This window comes from Cydia fagiglandana, chromosome 11 (genome assembly GCF_963556715.1).
Source record: "Cydia fagiglandana chromosome 11, ilCydFagi1.1, whole genome shotgun sequence".
In the NCBI taxonomy this organism is placed as follows: Eukaryota; Metazoa; Arthropoda; class Insecta; order Lepidoptera; family Tortricidae; genus Cydia; species Cydia fagiglandana.
In genome coordinates this window covers 9,545,374-9,565,590 of record NC_085942.1, presented here as the reverse complement: position 1 = coordinate 9,565,590, position 20,217 = coordinate 9,545,374, and the positions used below count along the sequence as shown (strand labels likewise).

Sequence of the window (20,217 nt, the reverse complement as noted above, 5' to 3'; positions counted from 1 at the left end):
AGTTGGAACACACTTCACATTAAATTGACAGCTGTCAAGGTACAGTGGGCAAACACATACATTCAATTTTAGTTATTATTGTCGGGGCATAAGGTTTTACAAAAATACAACTTTTGACAGGTATACTCCCGTAGTATGCTGATCTTCTAAAGTTTATAGTGTATTGATTTTAAGCTTATTAGGCTAATGTTAAGTAAACTAGTATTAAATAAGAGTACAAAATATTCTAAATAGCTAATTTTACATATATCTTTGCTCCGCAAAGAGCAAGCTATGGAGATGTGTAATTTAATTAAGCTTTGTTTGTTAGTTTTCACAGGTTAGTATTAGTATCAATTTTATTAATAAACACTATTATTTCTTAGTAGTATTCTTTAAATGTTGTTATATTTGATATTTAAACGACGTATTGCATAAATTTTCGAATCACTGTGCTATGCTCAATAATTTTACAATACATATTTTTGTATAATCACTAGGTAACTATGCAATGTTTGAGAATCGTGACAAAAACTACCGGTGAATGCAAATCCTTATGATAGCAGTGAAATTAGTATTGATAATTGCGTTAGCCCGGTTTTTGTATTACCTCTATTTACATGGGTAAATAGGTATTTTCAGTATTTTGGGGTGATATCAAATTCAATTCATATATATTCATATATTAGTAATCTAAAATACTGCTTTCACATGTGTCTATTTTCTTTCAGCTGTGTGTGGAGTATCTTCCTCTAGAGTGTTAGAGCTGAGTGATAGATTCATAGACATCAGCAATGAAGGCATGTGGTTTATCAAGTTCTATGCACCATGGTGTGCACACTGCCGTCGCATTGAGCCTATCTGGGCCCATGTCGCGCAGTCACTCTACAACAGCCAGATTAAAGTGGCTAAGGTTGACTGCACAAGGTTCCCTGCAGTTGCCACACATTTCAAAGTTCGAGCCTATCCTACCATTCTGTTGTAAGTGTACTTATTTAATAGAGACTGCAGGTAGAATGTATGGGTTCCCTTACATTCCACGACTCTTCTCTTTCCGTACAGACAATTTGGCTTCATTCTTTCAAGGGCGGGTCCAGCTTTACAGTGACAGGGGGGTCACTTGAGTATAAAGGCAAGGGGGGAGGGGTTGCCACTGATTTCCTTCGCCCAGCCATGGTATTAAGTCTTTATACTTGACTGTACCACTCATGGATGCTAAAACAGCCCAATCAGTTGAGGACTATGTATGTTGTGAGCCCTGCACATATGTGACGTCCCACGGTCAAAGGTACCTTATGGCGGGTATGGAGTTATGCATACCCCAGTAATCTACAATAAATAAGCTATCGATAACACAAAAGATCAACCTCCTAGGTTGCGTAGTTACAGAGATATGATTTTTTGAAAATAATGTTGTGAAATGAGCAACTTTACGATAGAGAAGTTTTAAGTTTAGCCGCCTAAAAAACTATGTTCCTGAAGTAAGTTACATAGTTGACTACAAATAATAATACCTTATATATCTGAGATTAAAAAAATATTGCGACTTGTTCTGTAATGCAAATAGAAACTTTTGATATCGACTGATTTATGTGTATACTAACCAATCTCTTAAAAATAAAGTTTTCTTTCATTTTCACGATTGATTGCAATGAGCTCTCAAGATTTAAATTTTATCTATTAGTTAACAAATATCGTAACAAATCTCACAAACCTCAACTTGGTGAAATTATCCTGAAAGTAGAGAATGATGTTTTTGTAAATCCTCAAGAGGTGGCTAACTTATTTTCAAAAGGTTTTGATCACAGTAATAACCCAAACACCGGTGATTTGCGTTCAGCTGTACATATCCTTGATCAATCTAATAATAGGAAATTCAATGACATATCCTTTAATTCAGTAACTTCAATTGAAATAATGAAAATAGTTCAAAGTATGGATAACAAAAAATCTAGTGGTTTCGATGAAATGCCGATTTCGGTGATCAAAGATTGTATAGACTTACTGGCGGAACCATTGGCTTTTCTTTTTAACAAATGCTTCGAATCTGCAGTGTTTCCTGAACAATTAAAAGTGGCTAGGATTCTTCCCATTTATAAAAAAGGATCACAAACTGACCTTAAAAATTATCGGCCGATATCGCTACTTCCAGTCCTCTCAAAAATTTTTGAGAAACTGATCAAATCACGCCTTTTAGACCATTTTATTGTGTATGATATCATCAACCCTCGGCAATTTGGATTCCAAAAAAACATAGGTACCACTGACGCTATTGACTGTCTTGTAAATGATATTGTGAAAGAGCTTAACAAAGGAAGAAAAGTGGCGAGTCTTTTTATTGACCTAAGTTCCGCTTTTGACTTAGTAGATCATGCGATTCTTATGAAAAAGCTTGATTTCTATGGAATCAGAGGCAATGCATACCGGCTCCTGTTAAACTATCTTGAAAATAGAAAACAATTTGTAGAAATACGGAACGTTCAAAACTATCACGAAAAATCTATTACGTCTAAGGTTGTTGATGTTAAACGAGGTGTCCCACAGGGTTCCATTCTCGGTCCATTACTATTTCTCGTATTTACTAACGACCTCATAAATTATATTAATATTAAAGTTAAAAATTGTAAGTTGACGGTTTATGCAGATGATACAACTGCAACTGTTTGTGCTGATAGTATTGATGAGCTAAATAGAATTATGAATGATGCAATCTTAACCTTTAGTGACTGGTTTTTAAAAAATAATTTACGTGTAAACACTAATAAGACTAAATTAATATTATTTAAATATAACTCGAAGAAGACAGACAAACTTGACGTGTCAATAAATGGAGCTGTCATAGATGTAGTAGACCAGATAAAATGTCTCGGTGTGCGCATAGACTCCCACCTAAATTGGAAACATGAGCTGGAGGTTGTCGAGGGCTCTATTGCATCATCATGCTATGCCTTACGGTGTCTCAGGGAGGTCATGGGAATTGATCAGCTCAAGTCAGTCTATTACGCTTTGATAGAATCTAAGCTAAGATATAGCCATAGAGTTATATATTTGACAGAGGGAATGTCACTTAAGACAAACTGTGACCCTGCAATGGCGGACGGTTTGAAAGTGTGCGTGTAGACGAGTGATACCATGTAACACAAATTCTCCCCTAATGGTGAAACAATTATTTTCAATGTCGTCCTTGTTTTCAAATATTAAAATAGTACAGTTTTACGTTAGACGATAAAAAAGTGTCTACCTAACTGAATTTATAGGTCTTGAAAATGCGCATTGTTGCACAAAGTAATTGTGCAACAATGCGCATTTTCAAGACCTATAAAATTATTAAATTATTTTCAATACCTAATGATATTTAACTTGTAACATATCTGGTTTTAAATAAAAAATTAATATAAGGTAAATGTACTAGTGCTCGACATGTTAATGCCCAATAGATGACACCTTGCTGTCACCTCTATTGACAATGACTTAAGTTTCAAGATGACATGTACTGGACTGGGACCGCGTCGAGCACCATGAGTATGTTTACCTTACATAACAAATAAACGTTAGCTATCAAAAATTGTTCATGTAAACGTCTTTAAATTCCTTATTATCGGGAAATTACCATACCGACCTAGTTTGAAATGCAAAATCAATAATTTAGCTATTTAGCTAAATGTCCTAAATGATCGCTTATAGTATACATAATGATTTAATAAGAAGGGCATCAATTACCCTATTTTCGGGAAATTACCCTATTCAACTTCCTGGTCACACTCCTGTTTCGCATTTATAAACAATGAAATATGGAGATTTTATGTACAATACCATGATAATTGATAAAAATAGCTATGAAAAGTTATTCCGTCACTTTTTTTCTTTCGATCGGTACAATTCTTGCAGGTTTTAAGTACACATGCCGGCATATTTTAAATTTTTCTTGGACAAATTTACTTCACTGACGTTTTGATCCGTCTGACGGCAAATTGGTGGATGAGGGCATTGAGATAACTGTCAATGTGTGTGTGTCACGCGTAAATACTAGGAAATTGGTGGATGATGGAATCACAGTCTTTGTCTTAGCAAAACTACGTCCGTAGTATTCTAGGTCCATGATGATATAGCATTAAACTCTGGGGAAACAGCTACCAGTATAATATTAACAGGGCTCTTATAATACAAAAGAGAGCAGTTCGTACTATGTTTCGCATACCTCCTTGGGTTTCGTGTAGACATTTTTTCAAAGAATTAGGAATTCTCACGGTGCCTAGTTTGTATGTCTTGCTACTGCTCACAAAGCTTCTTAAGAACGAGTCTTGTGAAGAGCAATATGAACGCTTACTTACGCGCACCAAAAATATGAAAGTTATTTTCTGTCCTAGACTCGAGGTTGCTGCGCATTCCGTTGCTCATCAAGCCATAACCCTTTATAATAGATTGCCTACTGAACTAAAAATCATTACGGATCACTCGCTGTTTCATAGGGATTTGAAAAGATTTTTATTGAGAAGTTGCTTTTACACAGTGGATGAAATTTATGATAATGTTTAACATTTATGATACCTACATTATTATCTTTACATTTTATTAAGTGTCTAATAATTTTAGTTTTAAGCCATGTATTTCAAACACAATACTTGTATTGTTTTTTTTTGAATAAATATATGACTAAATATATGACTAAACGACACTGACAGACAGTTTAAGCAAAAAACAATACCGATTTAGAGGTGAAAATGTATTTTCTGACTTTTTCATATAAAATCACAAAATTGAATATTTTTACTTTTAATGTGACACACAATCAATTTTTCTGAGCACATATGAAAGAAATTCTGTCATTCAAATGAAATAAATCCTAAAACCCCAACTAAATACTATATTTAACCCCTTATGCCACTTTAAACTTACATAACAATAACAGTATTTGCTCCATACATTTACGAAAAGGTACCTTATGGAAATAAATCTAATAATACATCACTACAAAACATCAATCACATTACAGTTTATCTTTTATGAATAGAAAATATTAATCTACATTAAACTGCCACAAATTTAATTAGTTCTTCGTCATAATAATCTTAAAAAAGACCAATAATTTGTATGTAATGAAAAGGTACCTTATGGTCAAGTTACATGATGAGGCATGATGATGATGGAACAGTTAGGATAAACTAATAATATTTTGGGGTAAAGATGGTATAAATCGTCTATTTCTTATCAATAATATATTTTCGTTGCCATTGAAGATAAGCGGCATTGAGGTTCAATGACCTCATATATTCCATAAGGTAATGCGTCGGGTATTGGCATTTTTCAGCAAACCAATGGCTGATTTACTGCATGCGACCAAACCGAATGAAGATTATTCTAGTTAAGAAAGACTTGACGAGAGTAACTTTGGTATAATAGCAGGCTACTTGGATTTGTGATGTCGGTCGATGTACGGTTATAATATTTGCTAGGCGCCCCAACCAGAACTGAAATTATCAAATTAGTTTTGCAGAATGCTAATACAGTTCTCTACCAAACTTCTTTTCCCGTATTGACTAGTTTTTTTGGGAATTTTCAATCTTTTTTTCCATAAGGTACCTTTTCTACTAAACTCTGAGACGACATTACTAGGCTTATAACTAACTTATAACAAAAATAAAAACAGGTAAACAAACGTTACGCATTAAGGTTTCAGATCACACAATAAAAAAAAATTTAGCATTTTTTCACCTCTTTACAAAACATTTCATATCTCCGAAACTAGAAACCCTCATAAGGTACCTTTTCCCGTGGAACGTCACATATATATATTGCATATCTACTGCTGCCACTGCCAAATTATAATGTTTTTCAATCAGGAAATGTTTAAAGCAAAGCACCCACCCCTTGATAGATGTCCTGCGGGCCTATCATTGATTTAATCTAATTATTTTATATTTTCAGCATCAAAGGCTCCCAACACTATGAGTACAATGGTGAGCGGATGAAAGAGGACATGGTGAACTATGCGGTGCGCATGTCCCAGCCGGCAGTGCAGAGGTTGACACAAGCTGATAGCTTGGGGTATCTTAAGGAGGCACATCCAGTGTTCTTCGGGTTTGTTGGGAAACAGCAGGGACCATTATGGGTAATTATTAAAACCATATAAAATAAATCAGCCTATATAGGTATATACATCCCACTGCTAGGCACAGGCCTTCTCCCTTGCGCGAGAGCGCTTGGGCTATTATAGTCCCCAAGCTAGCCCAATGCGGATTAGGGACTTCACATACAACTTTGAACTTCTTTGCAAATGTATGCAGGTTTCCTCGCGATGTTTTTCTTCACCGAAAAGCTAATAAAAACAGACATGTATTTCATATTATTTCATAAGGTTTGGATAGGTAAAATAGAAGTAGCTTAACAGACTGGAAATCAAATGCCTCTTTTCCTTGATGTCAAAATTTCACTTCATATTACTTGGGTTTTCTTTATTAATGAACGTGGAGTGATTCGTCCATAACGCGGTTATCACACTGATGCGGATCCGCACGCTACTTTGGTGTGTGGGCGAGACAGCTCTATCCACATAATAATATATAGCTGTGCCCGCGGCTCCGCGCGCGTGGAATTCGGTCTGTGTCAGTAAGCGGCTAATTTCTAATACTAATTTCTCTTCCTCTCCCCCGGAGGCGGAACTTGAAGTAAAGTTGACACATGGATATGCTAGAGGACTGTAGTCCAGATAAAATATTTTAAGATATTTTGATGCCCTAAGCATTTCTAGACCATGGTGCCCCCTCCCCCTCTCCCTAGGGTCATCAAGATTACATTGAAATTTTTTGGTAAATTGAGTGACGTTCATTGCCGCATTACAGCTGAGAATGGAAATCAGTCATATCATTTTTTCACGAAAATTGACAGTTCTGCAGCAGTAACGTTGCAACAGAAAACCTAATGCTGCTGTAATCGCCATATCTTAGAATGTAATTGAAAACGCGAGCGAAGCAGCAGTAACGTAGTAATAGAGTAATGCTGCTGCAGTCGCCACCCGAATGTCACTTTTGTAATATCTCAGGAAGTAATAGAAAACGTAAGCGAAGCGAGCGCGAAAATTTTTCGATATAAAAAACGCAATTTGATAGACAGTTGTACATTTTTACTTTTAGTATGGAAATCAAACACATCATTCTATCACGAAAATTGACAGTGCTGCAGCAGTAACGTTGCAAGAGAATAATGCTGCTGCAGTCGCCACCCGAATGTCACCTTTATCATACCTTAGAAAGTAATTGAAAACGCGAGCGAAGCGAGCGCGAAATAATTTCGATATAAAAAACGCAATTTGATAGACAGTTGTACATTTTTACTTTTAGTATGGAAATCAGTTACATCATTTTATCATTAAAATTGACAGTGCTGCAGCAGTAACGTTGCAACAAAGTAATGCTGCTGCAGTCGCCACCTGAATGTCACCTTTATCATATGTTAGAAAGTGATTGAAAACGCAAGCGAAGCGAGCGCGAAAATTTTTCGATAAAAAAAATGCAATTTGATAGACAGTTGTAGATTTTTACTTTTAGTATGGAAATCAGTTATATCATTTTATCACAAAAATTTACAGTGCTGCAGTAGTAACGTTGCAACAGAGTAATGCTGCTGCAGTCACCACCTGAATGTCACCTTTACCATATCTTAGAAAGTGATTGAAAACGCGAGCGAAGCGAGCGCGAAAATGTTTCGATAAAAAAACGCAATTTTATAGACAGTTGTAGATTTTTACTTTTAGTATGGAAATCATTTACATCATTTTATCATGAAAATTTACAGTGCTGCAGCAGTAACGTTGCAACAGAGTAATGCTGCTGCATTCGCCACCCGAATGTCACCTTTATCAGACCTTAGAAAGTTATTAATACGCGAGCGAAGCGAGCGCGAAAATTTTTCGATATAAAAAACACAATTTGATAGACAGTTGTACATTTTTACTTTTAGTTTCAACCAGGCGCGAAATTAGGATTTCATACAGAGAAGGGATGGGACAGTTTTTTATCAGCCTAGCTTCGCATAGGGCTCGATATTTAAGGGTCTCAGCGAGGTTGTTTGATGCAAGAGAGGTGAAAAGATGCAAGAAAGCAGAGCTTGGAATTGACCAAGTGAATTGAATTGGCGAAGTGTAAGCAAGGCAGAAGGCCCAGCTGCGAAAGAGGAAAGCTTGGATTTGGATCCACGCCCAAGTGTAATTAAAGCAGAAGATCAACTTTGCCGTAAGGTAGAAGGCCTCGCATAAGACCTAACGCCGAACTGCAAAAGAGTGGCTTGAAATCGAATCTATGCATGTAATCACGTCTCTTCTACTGCTCGCTCTTTGGCTTCACTCGAAAGCGCTAGAGTGACGGCACCAATCATGGACATGTTAAGCGCACTAAATTAGAATTTCGTTTAAAAATGGGATGTTTTTTGACGATACAAAAATGGTGATTTTTTTTTCGGCACTTAAATACATGAGGAACATTTAAACAAAACCAAAAATTCTGTATGTTTAATACATAATTAATAAAAAATATATAAATAGAAATTTTCGAAATCACCATTGATGGACATCAAAAATTCAGTAATGGACACCCAGTCATGGACATGGACCCAATTATGAACATCCATTAATGGACACTTTTGTATTGAACACATAAATGAAACAAATGATGTCACAAATCAACTTTTATTAACGCTATTTGAACTTTCATTTAGATTTCTAAGTTATACTATAAGAGTTTTAGTCCGGTTGCCGGCTGCATGAAACAAACCTGATCAAAAAATAGAATATACCTACCCTGTAGAGGTACCTGACATTTAGTACCTTCCAACGCACTTGGTCGGCCTCGCCTTAGCCTGGCAGTTTTTGCAGTCCGACCACATTTATCCATCCATCTAAGACAAAACAAAGAGCCCAATTATGGACAACTAAAAATACCCAGTTATGGACATCGTCCATTATTGGAAAATAAAGAGCAATCACGAAATCAACCCAACTCAAATGTTTAGTGCAATAAATTAAATAATTTAACACAATAAACTAAAAAAGTAATAAAAAGCTTAAGCTTGGACACTTGTCCATTACTGAATTTCATAAAATATCGAATCCAGTAATGAACAAACCCCACAAAAAACTTATTGCTGTGATTGGACATATTCAACTTAGCTCAATTTACTTGCAATATAGTATTATTCAGTAAAAATAACATTAAATCTCATTACAACATAACACAAGATAACACCATGCACAAATATGTACTCACCTCCTTAACAATTTCAACAACAATAACGGATTTTTATGACCACTGCCCGCAACGAGATTTTACTTTGCAGCCATCTTAGAACAAAACGGCTGATTTTGGTGACATGTGTCAAAATGACAGCTCAAACGTCTATTGGTTATGCTTTAGTGTTGCCAGTTGAAAAATGTTGGGACAGTTGCTTAATAAATTCGATCAACGTAAAAAATGTCCATAATTGGTGCCGTGTCCATTACTGGTGCCGTCACCCTACTCGTTTAATTTTGTTGTATTATTAAATCAACATAATTATTCCATAATTTTTTTTGATATACGTACCCTCTCTTCTAAACTTAGAGTTAATTTGGCAAAATCCTTCCTCGGTGGCTTATTCATGTCAACACGTATTAAATTCAGCGCCATCTGTTAGTTTACCAGGGTACTTGCTTACTATAGTGGTAGCACATATTTGAAAAAAGTTTGCCCCTCCTTCCTAAGTAGCGCCATAAGATTCAGGGGCAAACTTAAGTCAATCGAGAGTTTTGGCTACCCCCCCTTTTAGGGGTTGAATTTTTATAGCCTAAAACCTGGCCGGGGATTTTCTCGACAGATTAGTAAAGTTTTCATCAAAATCCGTTCAGCCGTTTTCACGTGATGCGCGTTCAAATAAACAGACAAACAGATAAACAGACAAACAGACAAAAATTCTAAAAACTTTTGGAACGTGTTCTGTTATCGATTCTAAGTATCCCCAGCCAACTTTTTTTCAAATATCTTCCATGTACAGACTTTCGACCGTCTTCAGCTTTATTATATGTATAGATATAGCGATGTCCCGCGCGCTCAAATCCAATGTGAAGAACACCTAATAAGTCTGCGACGATTCTAATTCCTGAATCTGTTGCCCTTATAAAGATTTTAAACAGGGGTTATAATAATAATGCTACAAGCCTACAAGTACCTAGACTTAGCTCATGAGATTACCGCCATGTGGGATGTTGACTCGACGATCATTGTTCCGATAGTCGTGTCAGCAAACGGTCTCATAGCGAAGAGTCTTGACCAACACCTAGAGAGACTCTCGCTGGGTGGCTGGATCAAGGGTCAGATGCAGAAGGCGGTAATTTTGGACACGGCGCGTATAGTACGTCGGTTCCTCACTCTGCGGCCCTGACCACCGGCAGCTTGGGCCCTGCCCCGCTGCCGGCGGCACCCTAGGTTACGTTTTTTATAATGTGTTTATATGTATTTTTTATTGTTTTGTAAGTGTTTTTATATTTTACTTTTATATTCATATTATAAATGACCTAGCCTAAGAAGAAAGATAAATTAAGAAAATAATGCTACTAACATTATGCACATTGCATAATAACATTAAGCTAATTTTATGATTTTACAACTTAGTGAGTGACTAAAATATACGTGAGTAAGGTATTCCACCTGTCCAATTTCTTTGTCCAATGTTATTGCGTCTCACTCTCTCGTGAAGCAAAATGTGCGACAAAATACAAATTGGACCAAGATATATATTGTACAGATGGAATACCTACCACCCCTAAACTGTAAATTAGCATAATTTTAAACCATTTCTTTTTTCCAGGACATCTTTATAAGGCACGCCGATAAGTACCAACCCCACAGTTGGTTTTACGCCATGTCCCATGAGACGGTCAAGAATGATATCAACCCACCAAATGAGTCTGCGGTGTTCTGTTACAAAGAAGATGAAGCATATTTCTTTGATGGTAAGCAAATGTAATATTTTCCAATAAATATTTTAGTCTGATAATGATAACATTTAAAAAAACATTTGACCTACCTATTGTCTTACGTATAAATTGTAACAATACCCAACATCTATTTTATATCACTTGGTAAAAAACTAGTTACATTTTCGTAATTTCATTTCATGTCCGCTTTTACCGTTTTCATTTTTTCATCTTATCAGTGTAGCTAAATTGCGAACATTATGTGTAAGGTGAAATTATTTTCATTTGCCGTCGACGCAATAAGTTGCGTTTTCACCCAAATCGATTTGCGCTTACCTACGCGTAACCTGCATTAATGAAACTCTACAAGTAAGACTAATCCATTAAGCCTTTTTATAAGGCAGAGGGAATATATTTCCCACCTGGTTTAGAACTTTCATAGTGATAGGATTCAATTTTGCATAATTCCTGACACCGTTATGCCTTATAAAGGGTTAAATCAACTTTCAAAAGTTCAGTATCCTATAATTATGTTGTATTCCATTCTCTTTTCAGCTCACCCTGTGATAGAGGACACAGAAGCCTTAAACACGACCTTAGATAAATGGATCAACTCAGAAAGATTCGGTTTCTTTCCTAAAATCACTAGATCCAACATTCATCACCTCATGGACACAGAGAAATATATAGTGATTGCTGTGGTTTCTGAGAATAAGCTGAGCGAGATAAGCCAAACTGAAAGGGACTTTAAGGACATGGTTGAAGGTATTATTAAGTGAGTATTATATGAGGTATTATTATTGGATATATGTCGGGTAATTTTTTGGTGTCAGGGAGTTGAATATTTAAATAAGGTTCAAATTCGCTTGCCTGATACCACAACTGTATGATTCGTGTCAGACATCAAGATCTACGTCAAGATAGACCTGTCTACAATGTGTTTACCGCGCCCATTAGTCTGTTCTCAGGCACCGCCTTTAGGTCATTTGTCATAGTATTATATTAATCCCACGAACTTTGCATTCAGCAAGTAATATCATGTAAATATATTTACAGGAAAAAGAAGAAGACACTCCATTCACGTTTCCAATTCGGCTGGATGGGCTCCCTCGAGCTAGCCAACTCCATCGCCATGTCGGAGCTGACCGCGCCCCACCTGCTCGTGCTCAACTCCACCACCAGCCACCACCACATGCCCGACGACGACCCCGTGCTCATGACGCCGGAGGCCGTGCTCGTGTTCCTCGACCAGATACACAACCAGCTGGCGCCGGTACGTGTGCATGCTTATCTAGACAACTCATTTATCCCACACCGCGCCACTCAAGTGTGATAAATCCTTAATTCCAAGGTCGGTTAATACATTTTTAGTATGTGTGCAGTAAAATATTAGCCGACTCTTGTGCGTCAAAGGAAATTGAACCTTCTGTACAGTGGTTAGAGTTCAATGGCCATGATTTTTATTAAAATGGTAGCACCAATGATTACACACAGACAAAACGCGGCGGTACCACTTAAATATGGAATGTACTATACTGTACGTCCTATGTGAAATGTCAAAATATCCCGGGGACTTACCCCCTTATTTATAAAACTTTACGGGCCTGATTTAGTTAAATTTTGTTTTACCCCTTTCTTACAAATACATGCATAAGTCATAATTCAAGCCAGTAACGCGTTTATGAATAACGCTATTAGAGGCTTTTGACATTTGGAGGGCTTCCAAGGGAGTCGAGGCGAAGAATAAATAATAGTACAAAGGTACAGAAGATTCACTCTCTAACAAAACGCGTCTGTTACGATTAGGACAGAAATGACCGCTAGGAGTCGACAGCGCCACGCGCGGCTTATGGCTAGCCACCAAAATTGGTGTGGGACGGATGTACTTGTAGCTACCTGTTGCAAAGCGACGAAATCGCAGAGTGACCTAGTCGAGGGCTCAACACGTGTTTTGTTTGACAGACATACGGGGGCAACGGGTGGTGGGTGCGCGTGTACCGCGCGCTGTTCGAGGCGCGCAGCTCGCTGGCCAGCATGTGGCGCGGCAACCCGGTGCTGACGGCGCTGGTGTTCGGCCTGCCGCTCGGCTTCCTGTCTCTCATCTGCTACTCGGTGTGCTGCGCCGACATACTCGACGCCGACGAGGAGGAGCTGCCAGGTATATTTGCAGTCTTTCATTTATGACTTCTGTATTACCTAGGTACCCTAACCCAAATATAATTAATAAAACCCAGCTTTTGAAGGCAAATGGCATGAAGAAATATTAGTTCTAATTAACAATTTTGTCGCTGACTGTGGGTATTCGGTATCTACGTTTGCATTCCCATTTGTTCCCGCATCATGTATGGTCACGAGTGGCAACAAATTGGAATACAGTACACCACTCAGTGCCCCATTTAACCTTTTGAACGGCGAGCGTATCGTGCGCGCCGCGTCATTGTGAACCTTGCTGGAATGCACGAAGGTTGATATTGGGCTGTAGCCGCCCGCGTCTGTTGACGTCTTTTGCGGTCAAAAGGTTAAAAATCCACCTTGTGTAACAATTACATTATTTATATTTATTTATTTATATGAGCCTAGAGTGTCCCACTCCTGGGCAAAGGCCATATAGGTAAATAATAATAACTAATGATGTATATTTTTCATTATTATATTTTTGTTTCAGAAACTCATGAAAAGAAGGACTAAGTAGTTGCTGCTTTTAATATCCGAATCTAGGACCTATTTATTTGTTCGTGTCGGATATTGTTGTTTTGTTGTCATCAGCCATTTCCTGACGGGTAATACCGTCAAGATTATAAATATTGGGACCGTGCATCTGCCATCTCGTGGCCTAAATCGGAAACTTAACTTTGTGCCAATAATCAAGGTACAATACTCCCACTACAGTTCATGCACGTTCCTCTATCCACCACTTCATAGTAAAATAAAGCAACCAAGTCAGTAAAAATAAAATGAGGTAGTTTCACGGCATAATACTTACTTAGTTTTTGTTGTACCAAAGTATTTTTAATGATATATTTATACAGGTGTTGTATTGTAAATGAGTATTGAATATTAATTTATCTTGTGGCTATGTTTTTGATGTGTCATTATGTTTAATTTAGACATGTAAGAGTAAATTACGCAATCATGTATGGTTTTTACAAGTTTTTTGTTTTACTTTCACCTGATTTAAAAATCTGGTACTTTGGTGACAAATGAATTGTATAGTAACAAGATGGTTAACCATCTGGTCATATGATGGAGTTGAGACCAGACAAGTAAGGCCAAAGCAACTCATTATTAAGATAACCCAAACAGAAATAGTTTTGGCTCCTGATGGTGCTCCCATACAGGCAGTTATATATCGCGTGACAGGGACAACGTGGCAGTGTTATGGTGTCCCTGTCACACTATGTAATATAACGTTTTATTACCGCCAATGTAGAGCACTACTACTGTTCCGGATGGGTAGACTAAGGGTCGGTTGCACCAAACTGTTACGAACGTTAAAGAGTTCGCTAAATTTTTATGTATGGAAAGTTTCATAGTAAAGGCGCGGGGCGCGCCGGCTGACGATGATCAGTCTGTCAAATCTGCCAGTTGCACCAACCACATTTGACAGACTGATCATCGTCAGCCGGCGCGCCCCGCGCCTTTACTATGAAACTTTCCATACATAAAAATTTAGCGAACTCTTTAACGTTCGTAACAGTTTGGTGCAACCGACCCTAAGTGCCATCGCCCGCACTGTTAACTGTACATCGGTGGAACTTATGCCTTTTGTAATAAGGCCCAACGATGTACAGTCGCCATCAGATATATCGAAGCGGCCAAGGTGTTCACAATATCTGAACACGCACTCTAACGCCTTGACAATAGAGACGTGTTTAGATATTTGTGATCACCTTGGCCGCTCCGATACATCTGATGGCGACTGTACAGTTAATAGGAGTGTTAGGTGTGTACAAAGATTTTCTTTATTTTTAAAAACTAGTTTTTCAACAATCCGGAAAGTGATTGTATTTAACTATTTATTTGTATTGTATAATGTAGATAATTTTAATGAAATAATGCGTCATTCAAATACTAAATATTTTGTTATGTAGGTATTTGTCCATAATAATTATTCATGTTGCCAATTACATATTAAATTTGAAGCTATTGAGCGGTAATTAAATAGAGACCTCATAAATATAATATGCTAATTGTATGTAAGTAACACTAGCTCATCTTTATTTCTTTACCTAGTCGTAAGATTTTCTTTTTATAGAACAGATTATTATTTCAAAAAAATGTGTCTTCGTATTAGGTAGATTATTATCAAATCTGAAATCCACCCAAAATGGTGAAGCAATCAGTTTTTTCGGAACAGTGTAGTCACCAACCGCGTGACTGACACTTGACAAGAAATGTGTCTGCATAGAAAAAAAAGTTAGACAAAGAAAAGTCTGCAGCGATGTTGATAGCCCACGCAGTGCGTTATTTATACGACAAATTTCTTAGAAGTTTGACGTTTAAAAGAATACTTGCACTGCGTGGGCAAAATCGCTGCAGACTTTTCTTTACCATAGTGCCATAAAATCACACAGGTGGTCACAGTCTTAAACATGAAGGTATATAAATATTATTAACTTAACACCTAATGTTCCAATTACTTCAGGTTAAAAAAATGTGATCTTACTTAACTGACAATTGGTAGACCTTATCTCGTTGTAATAAGGTTTCCGAATGGTCATTGTTGACGATGATAGGTTTGTGATTCTGACTTGAATCATTAGGTTAGCTTAGTTTGGGAGTAGAGGGCGGGCCTACAGAGACCACTTTGTTCGCTCATCCATCTAGCTGCTTCTTTATCGTACGGATATACAAGAGCCCATAGCTATAGTTCGTTTTTTTTGGCATTAGACAGAACTTGAAAGAAGGTAAGCGATCTTGACATGTCTTTTAATTGAAAAACGCTTTTAAAAAATCAGTAACTATTACTTTTGAAAGTAGAAGAATATAAATGATCGTATTAGATTCATATAATTGTTACATGTTTGCCGTAACTTATTAAAATGTGTTTTTCAATTAAAAGACACATCAAGATTGTTTAACTTATTTCTAATGCTAAAAAAACGAACTATAGCTCATAGGTTGGCTAGATTTTCTGTAAGATTGTCCCCTAGTTTTTATTTATAGTTGTTATTTTATTTTACCATTCCTATTTTACACAGAACTACATAGATATAATTTTATTTGCGAGCATATAACATCAAGCAACCATTAGAAATATTACGTCTAGGCCTCATTTGCATTTATTATTACGTGTGATGTGTTTCGATGTATTTATTTATTTGTATTAAAACAAAAAACTTTATTCAAATTGTAATTAATAAAGAAATCTTTACATATATAATTGTTTTACTTATAAATATAGGTAGATCTTGGTAGGTTTTCTAATAAATTACAATTGCGACATTTCATTTAGATATAAAGCCATTTCAATTTGCTGTGTTCTTAATTTCAAAGTGTTGTACCATTGGACATATTCATCGGTAAGTTGATATAGATGTTCATTGTGTGTTGTTGGTTTGTATGAATATTTGTTATTTCTAGTGTTATGTGTATTGTATTGAATATTTGCAGAATAACATTGAGATTTTTTAAAATCATATGATGCTGTATTATATCCGTTGTCATCACTTTCTTCAGAAGAAACATATTGTTCAGTTTTGGTATAAGATTTTCTTTGTGAGTTCTCTCTTGGAGGTACATATCTATCACTTTTGCGGCATGCTTTGCTCTGTGAGCTTTCAAATTGTATTTCTTCTGAATAGGCATGTTTTGTATTTTTGCGTGATTTTCTTTGTGAGGTTTCTAATTGTCTGTTCCTATTATTTGTACCATTTAATTTCCTTTTAGTTATTTCAGATTTAGGTTCAATATAATCTTGAGTGATTTCTTCTTCTGAAGCTGCTTCCAATTCCACATCTGTCTTTACTTGATTGTCATGAAGACAACTATTTTGTTGTCTGTGTTGTTTATATTTTGCTATTGAAATCTTCTGAGCAAGACATTGGTATGCATTGGTATCTTCAATACATTCTTCTTCATTCTTTTGAAATGAATCTAACAGGTCTGTAAATGTTGAAATTGTGTCTTTTGTTTCCATGAATGATGAGCATAATGTATCAAATGTTTCTATGGCATTACCATTACATGTTGTTTCACCTACTAATGTATTCCATATTTCACTATAGCTATCTTTATTGGGTGTTTCATCCTCATCTATGTTCAACAAGCTCATGGTGTGTTCTAAAGGTATGCTAATGGGTGTCTTAGAATCATCTTCATTATATTGAAACTCTTCATCATTCCAAAAGTTCCTTATGTCTAATTGGAAATGCATAGAGTTCAATAACTCTTTGAATTTTGTTTCTTCTTGGTGATTGATAATAGTGACAGCTAGGCCATAGGCTCCAAATCTCCCAGCTCTGCCTATCCTGTGTAAGTATGTCTGCCAATCGTAAGGCATCTCAAAGTTAACAACTAGATCTACATGAGAAGAGTCAAGGCCCCTGGCAGCTAGATCTGTTGCTATCAGTATCCTGCATTTATATTCCTGTAAAGTTTTTAATGCTTCTAAACGATCCAACTGTTCTTGTTGGCCGTACAGCCTCTCAGCAGGCCATTTAGCCTTCTTCAACATTTTGTATACATCTGTTACTCTGGCTTGGTAGTTGCAGAAGATCAGACATTGTTTGAACTCTCTCTTTGATAGTATGTTAAGGAGTTCTTCAAATCTATGTTGTGTTTGTTTAATAATATTTGTATTATGTTTGACTGTGGTCACTTTTTGTGAAATTCCCAATAGGACACTATTACTGTCTGGGCACACATGCTGAGAAACCTGGACATATTCATTAATGAAAGCTTTAGACTCTTCTGGGAATGTAGCACTGCTGAAAATAATTTGCTTCTGCAGTGGTAAAGCAGAAAATATATATTCAATGTCTGCCCTGAAACTTTTTTCCATTAGTTTGTCTGCTTCATCCAAAACTAAAAGTCTGACTGTGGATACATCAATGTGGTTATCTCTGATGAGGTGATGCAATCTTCCGGGGCTGCCAACTACTATGTGAACTTTCTTTTTGAATTTCGTGATGTCTTCCTTCACTGGTAGGCCACCCATAACAACTTCAATTGTGAGACCTTTAAGACAACAACATAAATTTAAAAAAAGCATTGTCTATAATAAAATAAGATTCTAGTTGTGAATCTTGCTCTCGGAAGTATTGCATTTTATCCATTTTTCTACAGGCAGGAATGTAGGCCAGGATATTTGCTCTACTTACTAGATTTCTGGGAATTCAGAAGATAGTTGTGGACAATTTATATTGAATGACAGCAAATAGTAATACTATTTCTTAATACATATGTATAATTATTTTCATTGAATACTAATTTTAGATCTTTTGAATTGAAAATTAGTACTTTAACATGATGAAACCAAATCATGAAAACTTCACTTGTATAACTAAAAATCATATAACATTATCACATGATCCACCATATCCCAGATTACCTAACTCACCATATAAAATGCTCATTAATTACCTGTGTATTGTCCTCCAATTTGCTTAATTACATCACAAATTTGGGCAGCAATTTCTCTGGTTGGTGCTAGGATTACCGCTTGCAGGCCATTATTTAAATTTATTTTTTCCAGAGCAATTACTGTGAATACAGCAGTTTTTCCTGTTCCTGATTTAGCTTCTAATAATAAATCTGAAAATATATATAAGGTTAGTTGTTACAAAGACTTGCAAAAGTTTAGCCGAGTGTAATAAAAAAACAAGACCGAAGTGATCCCATAAGTGTTCCGTAAACAAAGTTTTGTACGGAACACTAAAAACAAGGTATTTTTGAGTGAAATTCTGTCTAGGGTCTACTTACCAAATCCACATTTCCCTAACGGTATGCCATGCAACTGAATTGGAGAAGGCTTATGGAAACCAGAGTTTTTTAAACCTTCCAAAGTAGTGTTACTCAAAAGCATCGTTTCGAATGTTATGTCCTGAGCTATTTTTACATCCTGCGTTCTCTGTCCCTGATACACATTGTGGCCAAGCACCATCCTGGATAGTTTACTAATTATTGTAGTTATTATAATGAGTTAAAATCTATGGAGTTAAATATATTCCATCCGGTCCGGTCGGTCGGAAAAAGAAAACCGCCCGGTTGTTGTAATGTCAATGTCATGTTAGAAATGTCAAAATGACAGCGACTACAAAATGTTGCCACAGTTAAATTTACTTGTGTTTTCTTATATTAGGGCCGTTGTACACTTTTAAATTTACATTATCAAGCTTCTGTGATTTCTCAAATGGTGCTCAATGCTTAAGGCCAAGCGCGCACCACGACTTTTTGTCGCGCGATAATTTAGTCGCAGAAATGTAACGTATGTGTTTATATGGCAGTGCGCGCATATGCGACAAAAAAATCGCAGCGATTTTAAAATTGTGATTTGTCACATTTTTCCGCAACTGCTCACGACGCGATTGTCGAAAAGTTAATTGCAGCATACGGAGTTGTATGACCCCGCGGGCTTAGAGAAGCAGGTTCCGATATGTTGACGCTTGGAGAGCGAAATGCCGACTGAGGTCCGGGGTGCGATTTTATTATCGCAGTGCGCGCGGGGCCATACAACTCCGTATGCTGCAATTCACTTTGCGACAATCGCGTCGCGAGCAGTCGCGGAAAAATGTGACCAATCACAATTTTAAAATCGCTGCGATTTTTTTGTCTCATATGCGCGCACTGCCATATAAACACATACGTTACATTTCTGCGACTAAATTATCGCGCGACAAAAAGTCGTGGTGCGCGCTTGGCATAATGGAGTCACATGATGAGACGCTAGATGTTGACCGTTTAATTATAGAAATAGAAGGAGATCACCTTTGTGGTATAAATACTCATAGTCATAAGCGCCCTCCAGACTATGCGCGTGAATCGCGGGCGAAGCCGCGAACGCGAGTGTGGAGTCTAGTTCGCTGATATGCGAAATCGACTCCAGACTCGCGTTCGCGCCTTCGCGCCGCGATTCGCGCACGAGTGTGGAGCGGGCTATACAGCGTTTGCATATTGTTTCACGACAAGCGACTGGTACGAAATCCATGTCGAGAAAGAACAAATCGTCGACTTTTCATCGCAGTGCGTGCAGTGAATTTTCTGCGATAAATTACAGCGCGATTCTAAAATCGTGTCGCAAAAATTAAAATCGTGGTGGGCGCTTAGGCTAATAGGTTTATAATTTAGTGAATGAC

At 36.9% G+C, this 20,217-nt stretch overlaps 2 protein-coding genes across 2 annotated transcripts; one reads left to right on the top strand and one right to left on the bottom strand.

Moving 5' to 3' along the window:
• The first annotated feature begins 145 nt into the window (after positions 1 to 145).
• LOC134668975 (protein disulfide-isomerase TMX3) lies at positions 146 to 14,438 on the top strand. The gene is made up of 8 exons (XM_063526489.1): positions 146 to 319; positions 711 to 960; positions 5,905 to 6,088; positions 10,813 to 10,957; positions 11,477 to 11,696; positions 11,978 to 12,194; positions 12,884 to 13,079; positions 13,587 to 14,438. The coding sequence occupies exons 1-8, from the start codon at positions 274 to 276 to the stop codon at positions 13,607 to 13,609; spliced, it is 1,281 nt and encodes a 426-aa protein (XP_063382559.1). The 5' UTR covers positions 146 to 273; the 3' UTR covers positions 13,610 to 14,438.
• Positions 14,439 to 16,260: 1,822 nt separating this feature from the next.
• Positions 16,261 to 19,087, bottom strand: LOC134668899 (uncharacterized). Its single transcript, XM_063526394.1, has 3 exons — positions 18,845 to 19,087; positions 18,506 to 18,676; positions 16,261 to 18,100 (listed from the first exon to the last, which is right to left on the bottom strand). The coding sequence occupies exons 1-3, from the start codon at positions 19,023 to 19,025 to the stop codon at positions 16,353 to 16,355; spliced, it is 2,100 nt and encodes a 699-aa protein (XP_063382464.1). The 5' UTR covers positions 19,026 to 19,087; the 3' UTR covers positions 16,261 to 16,352.
• Positions 19,088 to 20,217: the final 1,130 nt, after the last annotated feature.